The following is a 26,673-nucleotide window of genomic DNA, read 5'->3' as shown; positions in this document are numbered from 1 at the left end:
GCCTGGCTAAAAATCTAAAAGGAAGATTCAGATAACCAGATAAACACAGGGAACTTTGAAAGATTCTAACATATTCTTGGAGATGTAGATGGACGTATGCATGTACAGGGATGTGAAACTGCCCAGGAAAGAAACGGGACAGTGGAAGGCCCCAGTCACTCAATTCTGGCTGACTTTGTGGAGGTAAGCAATGAAACCGAGGCTGATTTATAAACTGGCTGAAGTTTGAGGTATACCTTCACATAAAGATTCCCTTGGTAAAAAGTAGAAACCTTAATGGTTCAAGGCATTTAAGGAGCTCTTCTGACCCATCATTGGCTGACCACCAACTTATACTGACTCATGGGGGTAATCCGAGAAAGCCAGGTTTAAAAATAAAAACAAGAACTATTAAAAAAAAGCAACCAACAGAAAATGGCTTTGAGAGTTCCAGTTGATTTTGTAAACTAAGAATGTAAAGTAGCTATTGTAAATATATTAAAAGAATGAAAGGAAATTATGTTTTAAAAAAAATAAAAGACCAAGTTAAAAAGTGGGCAAAAGATCTGAATAGAGACCTCACCAAAGAAGATATAAAGATGACAAATAATTATATAAAAATGCTCAATATTATATCATTGAGGAATTGCAAATTAAAAAAACAACGAGATACTATTGGTCATTAAAATGGCTAAAATCCGTAACACTCACAGAAAACAAGTACTTGCTGCTGAGGATATGGAATAAGAACTCTAATTCATTGCTGGCGGAAATGCAAAATGGTACAGCCACTTTGGAAGATGGTTTGGCAGTTTCTTAGAAAGCAAAACATAGCCTTACTATATGATTCAGGAATTGTGCTCCTAGGTATATACCCAAATAGTTGAAAATGTATGTGTACACATACATATCTGCATGTGAATGTTTATAGCAGCTTTATTGATTGTTGCCAAAAATTGAAGGCAAACAAGGTATCAAGAGGTGAATGTATAAACACTGTGGTATATCCAGATAATGAAATATTTTTCAGCAATAAAAAATGAACTATCAACAAAACATAAAGAAATCGAAAATTTGAACTTACTAATAACATGTAAGGACACTGAATCTGTAATCCAAAATCTCCCACCAGAGAAAAACCCTGGACCAGATGGCTTAATGGGTGAATTCTACCAAACATTTAAAGAATTAATGCCAATTCTTCTCAAATTCTTCCAAAAAAGTGAAGGGGATGGGAACACTCCCAAACTAATTTTTCAGGGCCAGCATGCCCCGATACTAAAGCCAAATAAGAACACTACAAGAAATTACAAGCCAAAATCCCAATGAATCCAGATGCAAAAATTCTCAACAACATACTAGCAGATCAAACTCAACAGCACATTACAAGGATCATACACCATGATCAAGTGGGACTTATCCCTGGGAGGCAAAGATGGTTTAACATATACAAATCAATAAATGTGATATACCACATGAATAGAATAAAGGATAAAAATAATTTGATCATACCCATAGATGTAGAAAAAACATTTGACAAAATTCAATATCCTTTCATGATAAAAACTCTCAACAAAGTGGGTATAAAAGAAACATACCTCAACATAATAAAGGCCATATATGACAAGCCCACAGCTAACATCATACTCCAAGGTAAAAGGTTGAAAGCTTTTCCTCTGAGATCAGGAACAAGATGAGGCTGCCTACTCTCACCACTCCCATTCAACATAGTACTACAAGTCCTAGCTAGAGCCATCAGTCAAGATAAAGAAATAAAATCCATCCAAATAGGAAAGGAAGAAGTAAAACTGTCTTTGCTGATAAAATGATTTTGTATACAGAAAACCCTGGAGACTCTACCAAAAAACTACTAGAACTGATAAATGAATTCAGTAAAGTTGCAGAATACAAAATCAGTGTACAGAAATCTGCTTCATTCCTATACACTAACAATGAAGCAGCAGAAAGTCAAATTAAGAACACAATCCCATTTACAATTGCAACAAAAACAATAAAGTAGGAATAAACTTAACCAAAAAGGTGAAAGACCTGTACTCTGAAAACTATAAAACACAGATGAAAGAAATTCAAGATAACACAAAAAACTGGAAAGACATTCCATGCTCATGGGTTGGAAGAACAAATATTGTGAAAATGTCTTTATTACCCAAAGCAATCTACACATTTAATGCAATCCCTATCAAAATTCCAACAGCATTTTTCACAGAACTAGAACAAATAATCCTAAAATGTGCATGGAACCACAAAAGACTTAAATAGCCAAAGCAATCTTGAAAAGGAAAAACAAAATTGGAGGTATCATAATTCTAGATTCCAAGTTATATTACAAAGCGGTAGTAATTAAAACAGCATTGTACTGGTATAGACACACAGATCAATAGAATAGAACAGAAAACCCCGAAATAAACCCACAATTATATGGTCAATTAATCTTTGACAAAGGAGGAATGAATATCCAATGAGAAAAAGACAGTCTCTTCAACAAATGGTGTTGGGAAAACTGGACGGCCACATGCAAAAGAGTGAAACTGGACCACTTTCTTACACCATACACAAAAATAAACTTAAAATGGATTAAAGATCTAAATGTAAGACCTGAAACCATAAAAAATCATCGAAGAGAGCATAGGCAGTAATATCTCTCACATCAGCTGTAGCAACATTTTTATAGATATGTCTCCTAAGGCAAGGGAAACAAAAGCAAAAATAAATATTGGGACTGCATCAAAATAAAAAGTTTCTGCACAGTGAAGGAAACAATAAACAAAACTAAAAGGCAACCTACTGAATGGCAGAAGATAGTTGCAAATGACATATCTGACAAAGGGTTAGTATCCAAAATATATAAAAAACTGAAACAACTCAATACCCACAAAACAAATAATCCAACTTAAAAATGGGCAGAAGACATGAACAGACATTTCTCCAAAGAAGACATCCAGATGGCCAACAACACATGAAAAGATGCTCAACATCACTCATCAGGGAAATGCAAATCAAAACTACAATGAGATATCACCTCACACCTGTCAGAATGGCTAAAATCAACAACACCAGAAACAGGTGTTGGCGAGGATGTGCAAGAAAAAGGAACCCTCTTGCACTGTTGGTGGGAATACAAACTGGTGCAGCCACTCTGTAAAACAGTATGGAGGTTCCTCAAAAAGTTAAAAATAGAACTATCCTACCAATACAAAAACACTAATTCAAATGGATACATGCACCTCTATATTTATTGCAGCATTATTTACAATAGCCAAACTATAGAAGCAGTCCAAGTGTCCATGGATAGGTACATGGATAAAGAAGGTGTGGTATTATATATATATATATATATATATATATATATATATATATATATATATATATATGTTATTCAGCCATAAAAATGAACGAAACCTTGCCATTTGCAACAACATGGATAGAGCTAGAGAGTATAATGAGAAGCGAAGTAAGTCAGCCAGAGAAAGACAAATACCATATGATCTCACTCATAATGTGGAATTTAAGAAAAAAACAAGTGAGCAAAGGAAAAAAGAAGAGAGAGACAAACCAAGAAATGGACTCTTGGCAATACAGAACAAATTGATGGTTACCAGAGGGGAGGTAGGTGGTAGATGGGGCAAATAGGGAATGGGGATTAAAGGGTACACTTAAAAAAAATTTCCCTAGCAAACCAGTATACCAACTGGTATTTTGCATATACCTTTACTAAAACCTTTAAAAATGGGAAGAGAAACTAGAAAACCTTAGAACTCTGACATACATCTGAAAAGATGATAAACTCATTTTGAGACAAAATCCTGTCTTACAACTGATCATACCCAACTACTAGAGGCACCTGAGAATTTTGGGGGGAAAATTCCAGTTTTTCGGGTTTAAGAGACACAGATAAATTGAAGGAGAAAGAAAGAGAAGCAGAGCATTAAATTTAACAGAGAGAATGAATCTGAAACGGAGTAGGACAGGAAAAAAAGTGATATAAGCAAGAATATGGAAGCACTGCGAGAGAAACTACCAGGACTGATCAGGTTTTACCCGTGTCCTCAACATCAAACTAAGGAATACCCTGGGTGCACACCTGAAGAGAATGAAAGATTATAAAGTTGGGGCATGAAAATTCTTGATGGTTAACATGAAGATTCTGGGTCTGGAACAGAGATATATGTATCTTTTAATTACATGTTTTCATTATGTTGTTCTATTCTTGAAGAAAAAGCTAGTCTTACCAATACTGCATTATAATTGACTTAGCATAATATTTTTAGTCTCTACTCTGGAGAGGTAAAAGCTGCTATAATCCTATACAAATAATATAGCCAATAAAGCCAATGTTGACTTTTTCTTTGAATTTTTAATTAAAATACAATAGTTATAATGTGATAAGTTTTATCAATCTATTAAAACATGAATTTCCTAAGCATTGAAAATGAAAATTAATTTGAATTGAAAGTATCTACATTTACATAAAGGACACACTAAATATCAACATCAGTCTCTTAAGCACCCTTCGCCAAGAATATTTGCCTTCTCTAATATTTTACTAGTAAATAGCTTTGCCACTATTTTGCTCTGGGCTATATAATGTAAGTAAGGCTGGACTACTCGATATTAAATAAAAGATATTTAGACTGGTTTAAAATTGCTGTCTCTCTACAGCAGTCAGAGGAGAGTCCTTTTTTTAAGGCCTTATTAAATTCTCAAATATAGTTTGAGTTATTAAAAGCCATGTCACATGAAAGTACAAGATGTGTATATCTGAGATACTGCAGATATAGTCAAGAAAGATCAAATGATAATAATTTTTAAAATACGAGTTCCTAAAAAAGAATAAAGTTCTTAATTCTCACTTCTGCTTTATAATGTGACTTAGAGAATGTAATTTCTTTGGTTTTAGTCTTAAAAAAAAATAAACCTAAGCATGAATAGAAAAAGTACTATGAGTTCCTTTTGAAAGAATGGAGCACATGAAACAAACTTTTTAAAAAAAATGATTTGATTGCTGTATAATTACCTCTGTGCTAACATCGTGATACTGAGTTGAAGCTGCCCCATACTTGAGTCTGAGTTTTGCCACCAGCTGCTCAAAGTCTTTAACTTCACTGAAGCGAAAAGCTGTTTTTCCTTTGATGCTAATGATGACAGATTTGCTGGAATCATTTGTCTTATCTATAGCTAAGACCTGGGGGGTGAAAACATAAATGAATCCCATTCTCCCTTGTTGCTGACGCTTTCAGGCAAAATATGTTTAGCTTAATCTTTTGTGGCTAAAGCTTTGGTCCATGGTATGACTTATTAAGAAACAGACTTTGGGTACTAGTTGCACCACTGACACAAGTAAACTCAGTGCAAGTTATTTCACTTCTCAAGAAAAAGGTTTAATTAACATGTAGCCTTAAAAAATGACAATATAGGGCGCCTGGGTGGCTCAGTTGGTTAAAGCAACTGCCTTCGGCTCAGGCCATGATCCTGGAGTCCCGGGATCGAGTCCCGCATCGGGCTCCCTGCTCAGCCGGGGAGCCTGCTTCTCCCTCTGACCCTCCCCCACTCATGTACTCTCTCTCTCTCTCATTCTCGCTCTCTCAAATAAATAAATAAATCTTTAAAAAAAATGATAATATAAATGTAAAAATTCAGGGCTACAATGCTGACAATTTATTTCTAACTTACATAAAAGCTATCAATTATATTCTTTTTGACTGTGTTTATCAAATATAATAGTCTAAGTCTTGGTATTCATGTCATAAATGTCTGGGCGATCATGCTCCATCTTGAGTCATCCTGAACCTTATCTGGCTTGTAAATTTTTAATTTTTTTCTATTTTCACTTTTAATGAGAGCTATAATGCTCTTATCCTAGTACTCTTATCCTGAAGAATACTACTGAACTTAAAAAATGATTATTGGGGCACCTGGGTGGCTCAGTCGGTTAAGTGTTTGACTCTTGATTTTGGCTCAGGTCATGATCTCGGGGTTGTGAGATCGAGCCCTGCTTGGGATTCTCTCTCTCCCTCTGCCCCTCCTTCCTCGCCCCCAACTTGCTCGTATGTGTTCTTTCTCTCAAAAAAAAAAAAGATTCTTAAAAATTACTAAAAGGGTGGTGCATATAGAGTTTTCAATAATTTACAGAATTAAATATTTTATTCTGTGAATGATAGCATTTTCAAACTAAAATTGATATGTAACCAAATTTGTATTACCTCTCGTAATGGAATGATTACACAACATAGATTGCCATCCTGGCTAGCAAAGCAGATATAGTTTTCTGAGATGCACATTTTTCCATGAGTGTTAAAGTGGCTGAATGGTACCCATAAGAAACATTCATGTACTTCTTTCAAAGTCTCTTCTTTGGGGAGCCTAAAAAAAGCATTGAACTGCTCACTGTGGGCTCGATTTTCCAGACCTCTGTAGAAAAGAACAAAGAGGGCTCAAATAATGACTTCTAAAGTACACACATGCCCATATTGACTAATCTAAATGTACTCTAAAGCAGAAAGATTAAATATTACATGCTATGTTCTTCAACAAATTATGTAATGGAAGAAACACACGGATTCATAACAAATTCATTTTCTTTGTTCCCTATTCCAATTTTGTTTTATTACTAAATTATAATGCACAGAAGTTAGAGATGATGTAGGACTTTAAACCATCTGTTAAGGAGTGATTTGCTGGAAGATTATTATTATATTATTACATATTCATAATATGCGAATATGGCTAACACCAATATTGGCAAACAATTTTTATATGTAGTTATCAGAAAATCAAGTCACCCAGTTCAAATAAAATAAAAATGAAAAATAAAAAAGAGAAAAATTAAAAATGAAAATTTATGGGATCAAAATTTGGGCAAGAAGAACAGTACATAAAAGATAATATTAAAATTAAGTGAAACAAACACTTAAATGAACATTTAAAAAAATCCATACTAGAGGCAAAATAAAACAACACTGCTTGCACAGTATTGGGCACAGGATAGGTGTCAAGAAATAAAGATGACTTGTTAACTGATATATAAATATATGAATAAAAACCAATTGCTTAAAATAGTACAATTTTTCTAGAGGCAGTAAACACTTGTGTTAAGCAGCAATGCCATCTGGGGTAGTAAGTAAGTTATGCAAGTTCTAACTCAAAGCCAACAGAGTTAAAACCAAATTCATCCTTCCAGCATATACTATTTGAATATGTGGCATTTCATCATGTCTTTCAAAATAATTCTGATGAACAGAAAACCACATTAATTTTACCTCACTTAAATTATAACTTGGTGGGTTATTATTATTTTAAAAGATGAGGTCTATTTATATAAATGAAAAGATGTCCATGATATATTATTTTAAGGGGGGAAAAAAGCAGACTATGGAATAATATGTAATGTTTAGTCCCAATCATGTTTTTTGCAAATACTTTTTAATTAATGCATTAAAAAGCCTGGAAGGATATACACTGAAACTAACTATTGCTAATGTGCTTCTATACTGTTTAAATTATAGAAGTAATACATATTTGTAAAAACAATAAGCCGAAGCAATAAAGATACTCAATTTTAGAAAAAAGTCATTTGGAGGCTAAGTCTAAATAATCTATTGTTGGGGCGCCTGGGTGGCTCAGTTGGTTAAGCGACTGCCTTCGGCTCGGGTCATGATCCTGGAGTCCCGGGATCAAGTCCCGCATCGGACTCCCTGCTCGGCAGGGAGTCTGCTTCTCCCTCTGACCCTCCCCCCTCTTGTGCTCTCTCTCCCATTCTCTCTCTTAAATGAATAAATAAAAAATCTAAAAAATAAATAAATAAATAAATAAATAAATAAATAAATAAATAAAAATAAATAATCTATTGTTCTTTTTAACTTACTAGAAAAAAGGATTTAGATATCTATGATTTTCAATAGGCTCTCTTAAAAATACACATAGACAAAAATAGATTTCCTATATCATTTAAATACAGACTTGGTAATGAATAACTCATTGATAGATGGCTTTTTTTTTTTTTAAAGACCTTATTTATTTGACAGAGAGAGAGACAGCGAGAGAGGGAACACAAGCAGGGGGAGTGGGAAAAGGAGAAGCAGGCTTCGTGCCGAGCAGGGAGCCTGATGCGGGGCTCGATCCCAGGACCCTGAGATCATGACCTGAGCTGAAGGCAGTCGCTTAACCAACTGAGCCACCCAGGCACCCTTGATAGATGGCTTTTTAGAGGATATTCTAAGGGAAATAAAATGGCTAAAAAGTTTATGTTTATGGTGGCCAATCAAGGAACAAACTACAAAAACAAATGCTCAACTATAATATAACATAAACTGAATTCCTAATCCTTATAGAGTTCTATTTATAAATCATGCACACTGGGACCTATAAAAAGTTCACCTTGCTGATCTATTTTCCAGAAAAGCAGACACACTCACAAAGAAGTCCTTATGTATACAGATTTTAGAAATGGTTAGAAATAGGCAAATGGAACAACCATATCCAGTTAGGGCTATGTAGTAATCACACAACCCTCTAGGTCACTTGCTCTGGTCTATCCATAGGACTGCAGCTTAGGTTCCTCTCACAGTTTCCCATACAGTCTATACCCTCATGCTCCTTGCCAGAAGCTGCATTCACTAGCTATTTCTAGATCCTCTCTTCTTTCCCTCTCCTTTGGCATGCTTATTTCAGTCAACTGTTCTGAGTGTTGAGCAGTATGAAAGGGCTCTGGTCAGTTTCAGCAAACCAAATAGAGAAGCAAACAGCTATCAGAGATAATTCTCATGTAGGCATTAATAATGATTAACATTTATCTAGTGTTTCCATATTTTACAAAGTGCTTTCACACGTTATATTGTTCATTCCTCACAAGTGCTCCCTGAGGTAGAAATGATACATGAGGATACTAAGGTCCTGAGAGAGAATGACTTGTCCAAGGGTTGTACTCTCCTTATAAAGCCCATGCTCCACTGGCTCCACTAACTTGCCTCTTCATAAAAAATTATGCTGTCTAGGGGGCCCTGGGTGGCTCAGTTGGTTAAGTGGTTGACTCTTGATTTCAGCTTAGCTCATGATCTCAGGGTTGTGAGACTGAGCCCCAAGTCGGGCTCCGGACTCAGTATGGAGCCTGCTTGTCCCTCTTCCTGCCCCTACCCCCCAAATACATAAATAAAATCTTTAAAAAAAATGATGCTGTCTATAAATTATATTTAAAAATAAACACTACATTTTACAATATCATACCTGAAACTGTTCAGACTACTCATAGAGAAATGTAGACTAACCAGGCATATAAAAATCTCTATATTTCTAAAAGCACTCCAGGGCAAATCCTACTGGGATCTCAATAAGTAATTTTCAAACTCAACTTCTATTACTTCTTAGGATTAAACTTAATGGAGGGAATACTATTTGTGAAATGCATATGAATAAACTAAAAAATACCCACACATCAATGATTAATTCCAAAGAAAAATTATCATATAACACAGAACAGTTAACTTTTAATGATAATCAATGTTACTGTTCTTTGGTAAAACAGTATTTTAAAAAGTATTAATTAAGCTTTGAATACCTCTTGGTGATTTGTAGAGGATCATCAAGGATTGGGTCATTAGCAAATGTTTCCTTATCAAAAAGTCTCTTTATAGCATAGTTTGCCAGCTGTTCCATAAGAAGGTATGTTTCATTAATATGCAAAAACATTGAAAAGTAGTGATTCTCCCCTTGGGAACACACATGAATACTCTCTGTTAGTATAACATTTGAAGTCTTTTCAAGTTTTGAGACTGAATCCCAGGATATAATGAGTTTTACTGCAAATAAGAATGATAAGCAGATTTGATTAAATTTCTCAATACTGATTTAACGTTTATCAATCAGGTCTTTTAAAACAATAGTTAACCACTTGAAAAATGCTATGAACAACTAAAATACTTTAGACTTCAAGATTAGTTAGAAGTTTTGAAGCATAACCATGAACATACAATAATTGGTGATTCTAGGAACAGATAAAATTTTAAAGAATTTTTAAAAAATTATTCTGCTTTTATATTTAAATCTATTACTTTACATAATTGCATAATCACTGATGTAAAAGCTATATGTGTGCTCTGAACATTACTGTTTGATTCTTCTTTATAAATGCGGGCCATTAGATACTATGGCTACTATGTTTATACTGTATTTCTAAAACAAGGATTAAAACATGAATTGCAGAGTCCATAGTTTAGAACAAGACAAAGAAAGGAGCTATATGCCAGGTCACCATCATCATTTAATATTCACTCACTTCCCACAATATGCAAGGCATTCTATATATACTTTCAATGGCTCCTATGTTAAGGATTCTTTCTCTAGATGAAGTGAACTTTTTAATGTACAGTTTAATTACTCCTAATATCAATCCTATTGCTTTATATACAACCTAACAACCCCACAGAGTTGACAGGTCAGTCAGCAAGTTCAAAGTCATGGTAAGTAACAGAAGCCACTTACTTTCTGATCCCAACAAAAAAGAATAGAAGCTCAGAAAGTTGGTGCTAAGATAGAGCCATCCCTGACAAGGAACCCGTCCTTTCCAATAACTGCATGAGTAATATGTCACTAACTTCTCCTGCTCTGGTAAACCAAAACATTTTTCAAATTTCAAAAGGGCTTCTCGAAATTTCTCAGGATCATCTTCTTTTGCAAAAGAATGTTTTCCCTCTTCAGCAATCAATCCCTAAAGGAGAAAAAATATTTTTTGACAATCAGTTATTACCTACTAATAAAAATACATTTTATATATTTAAACAGTTCACTGAATACAACTGTATATATCTACAAGCTACATATATGTATAAATGTGTGTACATAAATGCTTCTCTTAGGACAGAGGTGAGCAAATTTTCTTTAATTTCGTAATAAGGCTTTTTCTAATGCCTCACAAGGAGCTACCACAAATATAGGTGCTAAATATTTTTGTTTGTTTTTTGGGGTTTTTTTGGTGCCGAAACCCAGGATTGAAGTTGCTAAATATTTTTTTTGATTGCGTGAAGGATTCATCCAAATTCTAAACTCATGAAATACTGAAATGAAAATATCCCTAAGAGCACTCACAAGGGCACCAAAAACTAATCACTGACTTTATAATTTTCTTTAGCACTGATTCTGACATTCATATGTGTACTTCTGCCAATCCTGAAAGGTGTCAGTAAAACAATGACCTTCCCACATGGCCTTTGATCCTAAAATAAGAGGGTCAAAGATATAGTATTCCATCTACAAAATAAATCCATCACTTACTCTTATCTTTCCTTGTACAAAATTAGTAATATCTTCATTTGAATCAAACACAGATAAGGTCTTCATGATATTTTGTTCCAACCAATCCCAATGTTTGGTTATTTCTTCTCTATTGGCTCCTGATTAATAATGAAAGAGAATAAAAGACTCAAGGGAAACTCCACAACAAAACTGCTCTTGATATTTACAAGCTTAGTTTAAAAAGAAATAAAATTATATTCGCTCGTTTTCAGAAATGATGATCATAAAAGAATAAAAATATTAATTACACTTATTCTCTACTTCATCTGTATATGTAGGGATAAATACTATTTTTTATTATAAATGAAAGACTAAAATATTTAATGAAAGGGGGAAAAAGTAAATACAACTCATGACAAAAGATATAAAATTCTGAAAACAAGATGCCAGTAACTGGTGCCTACAGCAACCAATATTTTTAAAGAGAATATACAGAGTGCCAGAACATAAATATATAATTTAATCCGTGGTCTTCAAGTAATACAGTCAGTACTGTCCCTATAATCTGTGTGACTGCAAACAGCATGCACATGACAATACTATGCACACTGTATAAATGTGGATTTCAACTGTGGCAACTCTACTTATCTTAGAAGGTGAAGCCTTTGCTCAGTCACCCTTTTCATTAAAAGGCCTTGTTAACCTAAAGAAGTTTCACCAAAGAGGCTAGAAACCCTGTAGCAAGTAAATCCGTGTGACCTGCTGGATCAGTGTTAGGTAGCTTGTTGAGGGTCAAATATTACAGTTAGCTCTGGGTTGCTTTGGCTTGAAGAACTTAAGATCTTTAAGATCTTAAAGCCTTTAAGATCTCCCCAGCATTGTGGGTTATAAAAGATCTTTAAGATCTTTACCTTTAAGACCTCCCCAGCATTGTGGATTATAAAAATATCATTCAAAAGACACATCTTGGCTCCTTAGTATGTTTTATGATACATGCAAGTGATATATTAACTGAAATTGCAAAACTGCCTATTTCTTACAATCCAGTTAAAAACTGTATTCATGTTACTAAAGTCACAATACCAAGTGTAATAACTTTCTTTAATGAATCACAAATAAAAGCCATGGGAAAATTTTAAGCCTTTATTTTGGTCCTTTAGGTATAAGGAAGCTTCAAGTTGGTAATTATTGTATTTCTGCATCATGTTAATTTGGGAGAATAAGTTACATAATAATCCCCCCTCTTTAAAGTAGAATGGATATTTTTCCCTAAATAATTTCTACCAACCAGATTTAGAGTTGAGGCTACAAATGTCTCATAACATCAGCAGGTATAATGTTTTCTTCATTTAGTTTAGATGGCATTCAATTTAAGAGAGCCAAGAGAAAACACTCACTGGCAATGCTAAAGTAAAAGTATAGGGAGATGCAAAAGATAAGCCACATATCTTTAAAAATTCATGGTATGCTGTATATTCACACATATGAACTATCCAGGAATTCACACGCTTTTTTTTTTTTAAAGTGTATCTCTCTACTTAAGAGAGGGGGAGATGAAAGAAAGAGAAAAAGGCAGTCTTTCAACATTAAAAAGGCCAGAAATCCGGGTTTTTAATTTAGAACATTATAATGGCATCATAAAAGAAGTAAACTGTCATTGTGGTTTTTTTTTAAATTTTGAGTTGTTTTATCAGGAAGAATATCCTAATTCATTTTCTATCTACAATGTATATATATATATATGTGGAGGCATCTGAACTACCTCAGCATGAATGAATATGTAGCATTACCAGTAAGACATCTCTTCTTATTTCAAGGATATAATGCCTTTTGTGAGAAAGTAGGTGTGTAACTAAAAATGTTTCAATTTTTCAGGCTTATACTTTCTTAGGGGACGATCTTTAGTTTTGGGCTTGATTCCCCTAATCTGAGTTATTACAGATGAAGTGTGAGGAGTTCTCATCTTCTCAGCAGTTGGGTGAAGCAGATGTAAGTTGAAGAAAGGAATCATATAGCCGTAGTGCTGACCAAAGTTTGCTCAAAATTTGTTGGAACACATGTTTCAGGTCCTTCACGCTAACGGATTTTTTAAAAAATTGTAATAATCTGTAATCCTTCTTCCCTAAACAATTAGATGCCTTGCTATTCTCTCAATGTAGAGTTACATGTTTAACTCCTTTCTAAACCAAAACTAGGGAGTATAAATAAAGTAAATATTCAATTTCTTAGTATCCTTATTTGTTTGGATTATACATTTTTCCCCTATGTGGGAATAATGCAAACATTTATTTTCTATATCAGACAAGAACACAGCTTAGTAATCCAATTCTACTGCAGCATTGTAAAAATCATCTCTTCACCACAGTGTAAGATTTAAATGCATCTGCACAAGGGTGCACACTATATAAAAGGCACACTATATATAAGGTTGCTGCTGCCCTGCCAAGCACTTCCAGTCCCTACCCAGGTCCTACTGCAATACTGGTCGTCCCAATGGTTTTATCCAAATAAATTGTATTTAAAAAATAAAGCATTTAAAAAGACAAGTCAAAATGTCTCAGAAACCGTATCTCCAACTCAAACTTCATCTATTTAAATGTTATATTTGCCTTCCACTAATAAACCTTTATTTCACTCAAACTGAGCAATGAATCTTCCACATCGAAGTATCTTCCTTGCCCAATTAATCCAAAGGAAAAAAACTGAAATGATTAGTAAAGAAAAATGTAGGGACTAACACACCCTTTAAATATGTTTTTAAATATTTTTAAGGTTTAAAAAGTGTTTAAAGTTTGTAATTCCTAGTAGGAAAACATTATCTGAATGAATACCCTAATGGCAAACCACTATAGAATGGATTATACATTTTATTTATTTATTTATTTATTTATTTATTTATTTATTTATTTATTTATTTATTAAAGATTTCACCTATCCATTTGACAGAGAGAGACACAGCGAGAGAGGAACACAAGCAGGGGGAGTGGGAGAGGGAGAAGCAGGCTGCCCATCGAGCAGGGAGCCCGATGCGGGGCTCGATCCCAGGACCCTGGGACCATGACCTGAGCCGAAGGCAGATGCCTAATGAATGAGCCACCCAGGCGCCCCTGGATTATACATTTTAAAAATCGCACTCACCACATGCAATTGACAGGTAAACTTGAGAATCTGGTGTCTGGTGTAGGATGCGAAACGGAGCAACTTTAGCAGTAGAGTCTAAAACTGAATCAAGAGTCCCAACCAGAAGCCCTGTTGTAATAAAGAGAACATTGAAATAAAGATTTTACAAAACATAAAACCAGTATCACTTCATCTGAAAAACAACCAATGGATTAATCGTCTTTAAAATTTCTAGCCCAAAGTTTCCTTATAAAGATTTTCTTAAAGAAAAAATACATTCAGGGTGAAGAGATTCCTGTGCTCCAACATGAGTAGTGCTTGAGAAAATTATCGTTCAATAAAAAATAAGTCCGGTTCAATTGTCCAAATCTCACTATATATTTACAGTACTTGTATATATCCTTTATAAGGTTGTGTATATAGCAGATAAGAATGTAGATTCTGGTACCAGAGATCTACTAGATTTGAATACTGGTTCCTGTCACTAGTGCCAAATTGAACCAGCTGTACTTATTTTTTCTTCATCTTCATTTGTAAAACAAGCGGGTTAAAATAGAACCTACCACAAAGGGTTGTTATAAAGATGAAATGAGCTATTATTACATATAAAAATTAGAACAATGTTTACCATATAATAAAGCACTCAATGTTAACAAATCTTGGATATTTAAACGAGATAAAACATTGATTAACTAAAATGTATAGGAAGGGGATGTTCTTTTTAACAATTTTTAATTCCTCAATTTGAATTCAAGGCTTTTGATCAATTAGTTCCAATGTAATTATCTGATTATATTTCCTACTCCTCCCTAGAATAAAGTTTGCTGCTTTAACAATCAACTAATTCCTCTGTTAGAGTCTTTGCTAAGCAATTCTCTTTTTACCTATGCATGTTAATGCAAGTCTTCTAGCTCAGTCCGCGAATCCAAATTCTACATTTTCCTCAAGACCCACTTCCCACATAAAATCTTTACTAGCAACCCCAAGTAATAATGCTTTCTCTTTTCCCTGATTACTTTGAACACTTAAAGTCTGTACAATACAAGCTAGCATTTTGATTATTAGGCTAGTTATTATAGCTACCTTCTAAACGCTTCATGTATTGTCTCCTTACCTAGAATATTAGCTCTCAGAGGACAATAATCATGTCTTCTACTTCTGGGTTTGTATCCCCCCTAACTTTCAACATGTTGCTGGGCACAACAGGAGCAAAAGTTCAATGAGATGACTGAAATATATAAAACTGCCTTCCTTTTCTGGAAGGTTTGATTGGTTGAGTGTTGGTGTTGTTTTATAAGGTATTTTTCTTTAGCATACAGATTTGAGAAAAAATTTAAACCAATTACAAAGTAGGATTTTGGCTATTTCCCTTTCTTTACTCACTTAAAAGGAGTTAAGATTACAAGCAAGCTTTGAATGAGAATATAGGTAGGTTGGCAGATGTGTGATAGGAAGTTATTATGAGCATTGAGGGAGGTAAATTAGAAGATTAGGCGGTAGAATAGAGATATAAAGAGAAATTTGGCTCAGCTGAAAGGAAAGGGTAAGAGAGTAAATGTAAGAATCAATAAAAAATAAGAACAGGGGTCACAAATGCAGCATTATATAATATCAATTAGCAACCTGACAGAGGGTTTTGATAGTGGAGGTAAAGTATCAAGGAAGATTTTGGCAATGGCAACATGTACAGATTACAGAGAAAAAACTGATCTGATATGAAAAAAAAAATCTGGTATGAATGGAAGAATTCAAGAAATAGAAATAAGAAAATCCAGACAATATTATGAAAGAGGAGGCGCTGGGGAAGAGAGAATGGGAATAAGGAGGAGAGAGGAAGTGATTATATTTTAACTAATAATGATGGAATTCCTGGAGGGTTTGGAGATAAAAGAAAAAAATAATTCTATCACTTCCAGCATGAAAAAGGTACTGTGAGAAATTGGATTTGGCTAAGAGATCAAGGATAAAGAAAAGTAGGAGCTAAACATTGCAGATAGCCTCTTCATAGCAATGTGATTGAAATTATTCAGGAAATGGAAAAAAAGGAGAATGTTCTCAGTTTGAAGACCAGAAAGTGAAAATATTCAGAAGAAAGATAAAAGAGAAGTAAAAGAACCAAAAGAGGTAACTCTCTTCAAGTTGAAAAACAGAATCAAGGGCATGAATGTCTGTGTATATAAATATACATATAACAACTTGACAACATTGTCGAAATAAAGGAATTATAACTTTAAATAAAAGCATTTATTAAACAGCACTGTTTTAGCTGCTAGATTTGCCTTCTAAGAACTTAAATTCTAAAAATTTCAAAAAAGTATTGTCAAATTTATAAGGAAAATCATTTATTTTGCCTTTACCACACTTTATTTTATTATTTTCTAAGATTTTATTGATTTATTTTTGCGAGAGAGAGTGTAAGAGAAAGAGAAAGCAGGAGCAGGGGGAGAGTCAGAGGGAGAGGGAGAAGCAGACTCCCCACTGAGCCGGGAGCCCCATTGGGGCTGGATCCCAGGACCCTGAGATCATGACCTCAGCCAAAAGCAGACGCTTCACCCACTGAGGCACCCAGGCGCTCCTGCCTTTACCACACTTTAAATAAAACTAGCTTAAATTCTATTTCCTTATGTACATACATTAGAAAAAGTAATATTAGAACAGGAGAAAGAGCAAAATGGTAAAAAAAAAAAAAAAAAGTATGGCTCAGCTGAAAAATAATGGTGGGAGAGTGGATGTGTAAGGAGGCAGAAAAGGAAGGAGAGGCCACAGATAATCATTCCTGAGTAACATAATAAAAATTAGTTCTCTGATAGAAAGTTGTGAGACTGGGGAGAAAGCAGTCAAAATCACGGACAAGAAAGGCCATTTTTTGCAGCAGCAGCAGCAGAAATGTGTTCACAAGATTATAAGTGCCTTACACTATGTAGAAAGGAAATGGTTCAGTTTTTATAAGTACATTAAATCCGCCAGTTAGTATAAAGCTATACGACAAATAATTTGGAAGCTAGCACTAGAATACATTTCCAGTCACTTGGGGAACTCTTCTAGCTCATTAAGTTATAATCATCATCAAGTCCTTGCAAGTCAATCAAGAATTAATATGTGCCAATGTCTGGGTTGTAAAAGTACAAGAAAACAAGCAGATAACTTTGGGTTGCTTTTCTATGTTCACAGAGGTTTATTATCTGACAGCCTGAACATCCAAGGTCATCAATCAGCCTACACATGGGAATTTCTATAGCTATAGTAAATTGGGAAGAGAATAGACACTGAGAGAACAGCTACATGACAGAACAAGAGATTTAAAATTATAAAGAAGTTCAAATCATCCTTTGAATGTCTATATTGAGTAAGGTACCAAAGCTCTAGATCCTGGTAATGTCTAGCATCCAGCCATACAAATAACACCAAACTTCTTAAGGATATACACCATCACAATACTTTTTATTAAATGGCATAGGAAGATAGCAAAAAAGCAAGGTTCTACCATTTTTTTCTTTTTAAAGATTTTATTTATTTATTTATTTATTTGAGAGAGAGAGAGAGAGAGAGAGAGAGAGAGAGAGAAACAGCATGAGAGGGGTCAGAGGGAGAAGCAGACTTCCTGCCGAGCAGGGAGCCCGATGCGGGACTCGATCCCAGGACTCCGGGATCATGACCTGAGCCGAAGGCAGTCGCTTAACCAACTGAGCCACCCAGGCACCCTACCATTTTTTTAAAATAGGCTATTTGCAGGTAATGATTATTGCTCATGAACCAATTCTTTTTTGCTGGATAGAGATAAAGCTGAAAAATTGAGCTGAAAAATATCCTAACAGGTCATGTAGTCCAACCTCTAGCATAGTCACTCTATAGTATTTCTGATAAAAAGCCTGGCTTATTCCTTTATATTCCTATATATTCCTACTTTTCCCAAGGTAGACTATTGCTTCGGTGGGACTTTCTAACAATTGGAAAGTCCTTGAACACTACATCAAAAACTTATGATGTACTATATGCTGGCTAACTAAACACAATAAAAAAATTGGAAAGTCCTTTCTAAAATATGAAAGGATTTATATATCCAAATGTTATAGTCAAGGCTAGCTTCAAGGGCTTGTGACCTGTCCAAAGGGCCCCATGCTCAGAAGGGCCCCTGCTTAGTTTAATTCTCTGCTGTCACTGTCTTGAAATTTCTTAATTTTTGAACAAAGAGCTCTGAATTTTCATTTTGCACTGGGCCCCACAAATAAGGTAGGTGATCCTAGTTATAGTGGTTATCTCTGGGCAGCAGGATGATGGGTGATCCCTATTTTTTTTTTAATGCTTATACGTATTTTTGGAAACTTTTACAATGAACATTTTTTACCTTTTTAAGATAAAAAATAAAGCTACTTCTTACACACTTTTTAAAAAAGAAAAAGGTCTTTCTCAGAATAAATGAAATGCTATTTCCTTGTAGCATTTGGGACCATGCAAAACATATTCTCTATTCAACACAATGGGTCTTCAAATATTATTGATTATCTTATAATTATCTTGTCTCCCCTTGCTTATTCTTCTCTTCTCCTAGCTTAAAATACTCCTAGTTCTTTCAATTGTTTGTTGTATGAGATTTTTCTTCTACCATTCTCTTAACGTACCTATTTGTCAAAGTCTCTTATAAAATGTGCCATTCAAACCTGAATGCCAGATATGGTCTGAATAAATGCAGGTTTTTTATATTGTGGGCTCCAAGGTTATATTAATGCAGTCTAAGATCATACTAGCTTTTTAAGCCACTACATCATATTATATTAAACTTGTGATTGACTAATCTACTTTGATCTATTTCACAAGTATAAGCACCAACCTAGGTATTCTCTGTCCTGTACAGCTGATTAAAACAACAACAACAAAACCCCCCTAAATGCAGTTTACATTTATCCATGTTAAATTTTATTCCACTGATGTCAACTGAGCATTCTAACTTGTCCAGATCTTTCTGAATCTTGATTTTATTTTCTATGACAGTGGTTCTCAACTGAAACTTCAAATTTGAATCATTTGGAGTTTTTGAAACTACTAAAGCCCAGAGATTCTAATTTATCTGGGATATGGCCTGGGTATTCTATTTTTTCCCTTAACTTTGTATTATAAAATTTTTCAAATGTAAAAAAAAAAAGAGAAAATAATATATTGACACTTCTACGTGACCATCACCTAACTTCAATAATTATGAACATTTCATCAATCTTCTGTCATCCATCCCTCCTAGAGTCATTTACTTTGTTTTAAAAGGTTCTCAGTTGAACATAATATGCAGCCAGTGTTGAGATAACTGATCTATGGTGTTAATCGTCCCTTTCAATTTTTAGACACTTGCAAATTTGATAAAATTTTTATTCTTTTAAATTATTTAAAAATTTTTAATTTATTTTTTATTATGTTCAGTTAACCAACATATAGTACATCATTAGTTTTTGATGTAGTGCTCAACAATTCATTAGTTGCGTATAAAATTTTTTAGAAGATTTATTTTCGAGAGAGAGAGAGAGAGCGAGCGCGAGCAAGCCGGGGGAGGGGCAGAGGGAGAGAGAATCCTGAAGCCGACTCCCTGCTAAGCATGGAGCGGAACATGGGGGCTCGATCTCAGGACCCCAATATCATGACCTGAGCTGAAATCAAGAGCTGGCCACTGGACCAAATGAGCCACCTAGGAGCCCCAAACATTTCTTTTTTGTATTAGGTCAATAATAATGACAAACAGGTAGGACCCCAAGGGCTGAGTGTTGGAGAGGCTGTTAAAACAGCCACAGCTGGGCGCCTGGGTGGCTCAGTTGGTTAAGCGACTGCCTTCGGCTCAGGTCATGGTCCTGGAGTCCCTGAATCGAGTCCCGCATCGGGCTCCCTGATGGCGAGGAGCCTGCTTCTCCCTCTAACCCTCCCCCCTCTCATGTACTCTCTCTCATTCTCGCTCTCTCAAATAAATAAATAAATCTTTAAAAAAAAAAAAAAAACAGCCACAGCTTGAAGATGGTACTCATTATCAATGTACTAATTTTGCACACTTTAGTTTGACAAGTGTCTCTTTCTGCTTGTAAACTAGATTGAGGGCACTGTGTAAGGCAACACTGCTCTAGCTGCAGAGGAGTCATTTAAATGAACTTCTTAATTACAAATAAGATTTATTTCCATCTAAGTAAAATGTTTGATTATAAATTTTGGCCATAGAAATGACTGCTAGAACTTTATAGTAGGTTCTGTATCTTGTCATAAATTGTCATGTTTACAAAGTCAAAAAAGTACACCTTTACTGAATTTTTTATAATCTCAACTTCATTAAATGTTAATGAACAAACTAATTAGTAAACTGCCAACACACTTAGTAGAAAATACATTCAAATAGGAGAAAGTAGTGTTCTCAGAGGTTGTGGGTATTCTTGATTCTATTGCTTTTGCTACCAGATCTAAGCCCTTAAAACAGGACTGTGAATGCTTATTTTAGAATAATCCAATAGCCACAGTTGGCATTTTGAAAGCTGCCAACTTCACACTAAGAGCTTTGGAAAACAGTTAATAAAAATAACTCTTCTTTGTCCTGTTTTTCCTCTCCTTGCATTCTTTTAAAGACATTTACTTGAAAACTAGATATACAAATGATACAGCACTTTAAAAACATTATTTAGAAGACCTAAAGCTGACCATAATCTTCGTTAGTATAAAACGAGAGGACAACTAATACAATGATAAAAAATCAACAAATGTGATTGTTTTAAAACTTCACTTCTTTATACTGGAGTAAGGGAGAAAAAAAAAACCAAGACCATCTGGACTGGAGTTGAAAGAACAGTGGAGACAAAAAACACAAGGTTTAATTCTCAAGTACCTTTAATTCTCTATCAGGTTTTCCTATTCTATAGATGAAGGCATTCCTTTTCAACAACCTTTTCTAGTTGCTAAGGGCATTATATCTTGAGTCTCATATTTCCAACCGCAAAGAAATGAATCTGGAATATTTGCTGTGTCCCCAATGACTGCCATCTTTTGATTTTATACTATCATATTATTTGTCCTGCTTAGAATGTCCTCCTCATTTCTATCAAACCACATCCCAGATATTATTAGTTTTCATATTTGGCTGATTTAATTCAAAAACAATACAAACTGCTTTTTGACAAGATGCTCCTCAGATGTCACACTGGAATTCTGCCACCAGAATACCACCTATTATTAATCACTGCTTTTAGGAATCTTTGTATCATTTAACAGGACATCTGATAAGCATACTTCACACCAGAACCGGCCTTGGAAAATTGTTTGGGGGTTTCAAATACCCCTCATTCATGACTGTAAATCACCAAAATCAGGGAGATATCATTACTGACTACCTCAGTAATTATATATTTGCTTGCTTAGTTGTTTATTATGTCTGTCCCACTAAATTATGAACTCTGTAAGGGTAGGAACTATTTCTGTTTTATTCACTACTGTATACCCAATACCCAGAACAGAAACCAGCTACTACCCCATTTCTCTGTTCCTCTTCATAGCAAAATTCCTAGGAAGAATTATATATATTCACTCTGCCTCCAAATATCCGCTTGGCTTCATATGCTCTAGTCCCTCTGGTCTCTGCTCATATGTCACCTTAAAGAGGCCTTCCTAGACCAAATTTATCTAAAATACCAACCTCCTCCCCTATCACTATACCTTACTTTATATTTCTTCATATGGCTTATCACCACCAGCCATGTAGTACTTGTTTATTTGCCTCCCTCAACTAGAATGTTAGCCCATGAGAATAAGGATTTAGTTTTGCTCACTTGCTGTTATCTCCAGCACCTAAAACAGTGCTTGGTTTTTAGAAAGCACTTGGTAAGTATCTGTTAAATGAATGTATCTTCTAAAACCACATACAGAATTTATTCTGATTTTTTGTGCTTATATAGCAGCAGCAAAAGGTGGAAAATTGGGCAGATTTTCTAACGTAAAGGTAATATAAAATACATGTCATAGCTGTACTCCAACAGGGTAAACATTATAGAGCCATTTATTTTATTATTAGTTTTTAGCTTACTTTACATCCATAGTCCACGAGAAGCATGGGTTTTCACCAGCTGAATCATTTCTACTTCAAGTATCATGTTTTGAAAAATATAACTAATGTGACTGAAGTTGTACGTATTCTTCAATATCACTCAGTAAGACAAGTGATGCTTTTATCTGCAGAAGAGATGCTTTTATCTGGAGAAGTGCTGTTGGGGAACTCCCAGGTTTTGGGCAATCATAGATCAAAATGAAATGCTGCTGTGGTATTTTATTCAAATACTTGTATATTATTCTGGTTATAAATCATAAATGCATAATCACAATCATACCAAAATTATTGAATAACTATCAGTGTTTTACTTTTGTAGTGGAATCATTGCAGATTGGACATATTCAATGTTACTACTCCAAATCAATTTCTGTATACAACATGGGAAAAGTAATTACTATGGAAAATGGTATAAATATAGATGCTCCTTAGGCCCTACAGAAAATGGCACTCCATTACTAGATAAATGAATATCAGATGTTTATATAGCTGCTCACAAGTTTTAAAACTCATTTGACTCTCAGAACAATGTCATGAGGTAGGGAAGACAAGTTTTGTTTCCATTTTATAGATGAGGAAACAAAGCCTTTATAAAACAATTACAGCTGAATAGAGACATAAAAATATTAAAGAATCAGGGCAGACAAAGGTAGTAGGGTTAATGAGGCAAGCGCAATCAATGAACTCAGTGGTGTATTGATGTATTTATGGATGTTGGCTTGTAGCTGACTTATTAAAAAGAGAATCCCATAGGGTAACCCCCGGGAGGGGAAATTATACTGTACTCTGTTCCTTCCCTGGAACATTTTGATCCATGTGAAATCAAGTAAAAAGTTCCTTTTAAAGATCTCTTTGAATGAGAAAGGTCAGCTTTATAAGAGGTTTGGAAAAATGAAAGTTGGTCAATATCATCAGTTTTTTTTTATTTAGTCTTTTTTTTATTAGAATGAAATCCACTTGATAGCAAACATTAGTTTCCTACTTACATTATAAATTTCCAATATCTTAGCCAAAAAACCCCTCTCTATACAATCCACATCATTATTATTATTTTAACTTAACTCTTGAGGATTGAAGATTCATGATCCTAAGGTGAAGTGGAGTAGTGGTTTCCTGTATGCTTAAGGAAAGAAAGACCCCAGCAACAAGCAAGGGAGGGGAAAGGAAGAGAGAACAGTGTTATCAACAGGTATCTAAAAAAACTCCTGAGGCTTATAGGTATGCAGTCAATAATCCTTCCACTGCTACCAAGAAAAAGTGGTGACAATGATCATCTTTCAAGTCATTAGACCACCAATGAAGCTGTCCTTTCTCATTCAAAACAACATAGATGGATCTAGAGGGTATGTTAAGTGAAGCAAGTCAGATAAAGACAAATACCATATAATTTCACTCATACGTGGAATTTAAGAAACAAAACAAATGAATAAATTAACAAAGAGATGAACAAAAAACAGACTCTTAAATATACAGAATTGGTGACTGCCAGAGGGGAGGTGGATGGGGGATGTGTGAAACAGATAAAGGGATTAAGAGTACACTCGGGCGCCTGAGTGGCTCAGTCGTTAAGCGTCTGCCTTCGGCTCAGGTCATGATCCCAGGGTCCTGGGATCGAGTCCCACATCGGGCTCCCTGCTCGGCAGGAAGCCTGCTTCTCCCTCTCCCACTCCCCCTGCTTGTGTTCCTGCTCTCGCTCTCTCTCTTGCTGTCAAATAAAAAAAAAAAAAGAGTACACTTATTGTGATGAGCACTGAGTAATGTATAGAATTGTTGAATCACTATACTGTACACCTAAAACTAATATAACACTGTATGTTAATTATACTGGAATTAGATAATTATTTTAAAAAGATCTTTATTTTTTTTTACTTTATTTTTTGTAGTTTCAAGTTTTTACTTAAATTTCAGCTAGTTAAGATACAGTGCAATATTAGTTTCAGGTGTAGAATTCAGTGATTCATTACTTACATACAACATCCAGTGCTTATCACAACAAGTGCCCTCCTTAATACCCATCACCCATTTAACCCACACCCCTGCTCACCTCCCCTCCAGCAACCCTTAGTTAGTTCTCTATAGTTAAGTGTCTGTTTCTTGTGTTTGCCTCTCTCTTTTTTTCCCTATGTTCATCTGTTTTGTTTCTTAAATTCCACGTATGAGTGAAATCATATGGTATTTGTCTTTCTCGGACTGACTTATTTTGCTTAGCGTAATACTCTCTAGCTCCATCCACATCACTGCAATGGCAAAATTTCATTCTTTTTATGGCTGAGTCATATTCCATTTTACACACACACACACACACACACACGTCACAACTTCATCCATTCATCAGCTGATGGTGGACATTTGGGCTCTTTCCATTATTTGGCTACTGTTGATAATGCTGCTATAGACATCAGGGTGCATGTGCCCCTCTGAATCAGTATTTTTGTATCCTTTGGGTAAATACCTAGTAGTGGAACTGCTGGATATTAGGGTAGTTTTAACTTTTTGAGGAAGCTCCACACTGCTTTCCAGAGTGGCTGCACCAGTTTGCATTCCCATCAACAGCACAAATGGGTTCCCCTTTCTCCACATCCTCGACAATATCTGTTGCTTCCTATGTTGTTAATTTTAGCCATCTTTAAAGTACACTTGAAAAAAAAAATAAAGTACACTTGACCCTTGAATAACATGGGCTTGAACTGTGCAGGTCCACTTATACGTGGATTTTTTTCCCACACATACAGTGCAGTAATATAAATGTATTTATTCTTTCTTATGATTTCTTTAATAACACTCTCTTTTCTCTAGTTTACTTTATTGTAAGAATACAGTATATAATACACAAGATACGTGCTAATTGACTCTTTATGTTATTGGTAAGGTTTCCCTCAATGGTAGGGTGTGAGTAGTTAAATTTTGGAAGAGTCAAAATTTATATGTGGATTTGTGACTGCACATGGCAGGGTGGGGATGGTGAGGACTGGTATGCCTAACCTCCACATTGTTCAAGGGTCAACTGTAATTTTTTACTTGATTTCACATGGATCAAAATGTTCCAAGGAGGGAGTAAAAGAGGGAAGCACACAGTGTGATTTGTCCTCCCGAGGTTTGTCCTATGGGATTTTCTCAATAAGTCAAAATGATATTTATTAATTTACAGTGTGTGTAGGGGGGATTTGATATCTCCTTATCTAAAATGTAATGTCATGGCCACTGGTACTCCAGTCCCAATAATAAGGTACCTGGGAAGCCAAAAATTTTATCAGATAGTTCCTTTGTGAACATGGAATGCAGGCATATTTTGCTAAGAAAAAAATGAGAACATTTTCAGAGTTGGGCTCCTTGAGTTGGGAGTGGGGAAAAAAGAGAGAAAGCCTTATATTTTTGAGGGATGGTCATTAAGAAATTCTTTAAAAGGCTACTTTATTATTATGTATGTGTATAATTATGATGAATCATTTACACGGTGATTTGTTAAGTTTATATAAATATAAAACATTCTGAAATGGAACGCTCATTTAAAACGTTATTATGTTCTAGTTTTTACATATGATTTAATTTCAAAATAATGGTGCCAAGATGAAAGAGGAGATAAGAAAACAGAATGTCTAAAACTTCTCCATTTTAATAAATTTTACTTTTTAGTCTTGTTCTACAACCCCCAAAGAAGGTCTACTGAGGGAGATTGTCAATCTAACACACAAGAACCTGCTTACACTTTTCAGATATGGAATATTCAAGAATAAAATAGTCTCAGCAAATAATCTAATTAAAGCTTCCTCATTGATAGTCAGGTCTTCCTAAGTCCCAAACACCAGAATGTAGCCCCATAAGTCCACTCATTTAGTAGCTCCAATCTACCAAGCAGAGCAAATTGTTGATTTGTGCTTAATAAGCCAAATATGCATAAATTATTTTCAATTACATAAAGCCAGGTGCTAAATTTAGATGCCACAGGAAAGTCATTACCTTTATCAGCCAGGATGATCATGTAAGGTAATGCAAAAATCCAGAAGGGTGAATTACTTCTCTAAATGAAAGAAAATTACTTTATCTATAAAATAACCTTTATGTATAACAAAAATATCCACAAGATATCTTACCCTGCTGTGAACCAGGACAATTAAGTAAGATAAATTAGGCAAATGATAGGTAATCTACAAGATATCCCTTAGATGTGTTTCAGAAATTTAGAAAAGGACCTTGGAATTCTAACTTACAAATTAGTCTCCTGTTATAACCACCCTAGGGTTCTCTGTTGCCCCAATTCCATTATTAGAAAAAAA

General features: G+C 34.8%; 1 protein-coding gene across 4 annotated transcripts in view; it reads right to left on the bottom strand.

The window, feature by feature from the left end:
• Positions 1-26,673, bottom strand: part of TBC1D8B (TBC1 domain family member 8B) — a 56,788-nt gene that overhangs the window by 27,091 nt on the left and 3,024 nt on the right. For 3 of the 4 annotated variants that reach the window (XM_045881046.2, XM_045881070.3, XM_045881055.2), the window contains exons 2-7: positions 14,362-14,472; positions 11,263-11,381; positions 10,474-10,699; positions 9,551-9,791; positions 6,201-6,408; positions 5,015-5,182 (exon numbers count right to left, since the gene is read on the bottom strand). In XM_045881046.2, the coding sequence (XP_045737002.2) occupies positions 5,015-5,182; positions 6,201-6,408; positions 9,551-9,791; positions 10,474-10,699; positions 11,263-11,381; positions 14,362-14,472 (1,073 nt within the window). The remainder of the gene's footprint in view (positions 1-5,014; positions 5,183-6,200; positions 6,409-9,550; positions 9,792-10,473; positions 10,700-11,262; positions 11,382-14,361; positions 14,473-26,673) is intronic. The other variant, XM_045881063.3, reaches the window with a different exon arrangement.

This window comes from Mirounga angustirostris, unplaced genomic scaffold, assembly GCF_029215605.1.
Source record: "Mirounga angustirostris isolate CCGP_5_RB_7025 unplaced genomic scaffold, mMirAng1.0.hap1 SCAF_11, whole genome shotgun sequence".
In the NCBI taxonomy this organism is placed as follows: Eukaryota; Metazoa; Chordata; class Mammalia; order Carnivora; family Phocidae; genus Mirounga; species Mirounga angustirostris.
Note: the sequence above shows the minus strand (reverse complement) of the source record. Positions and strands in the feature narration are given on the sequence as shown.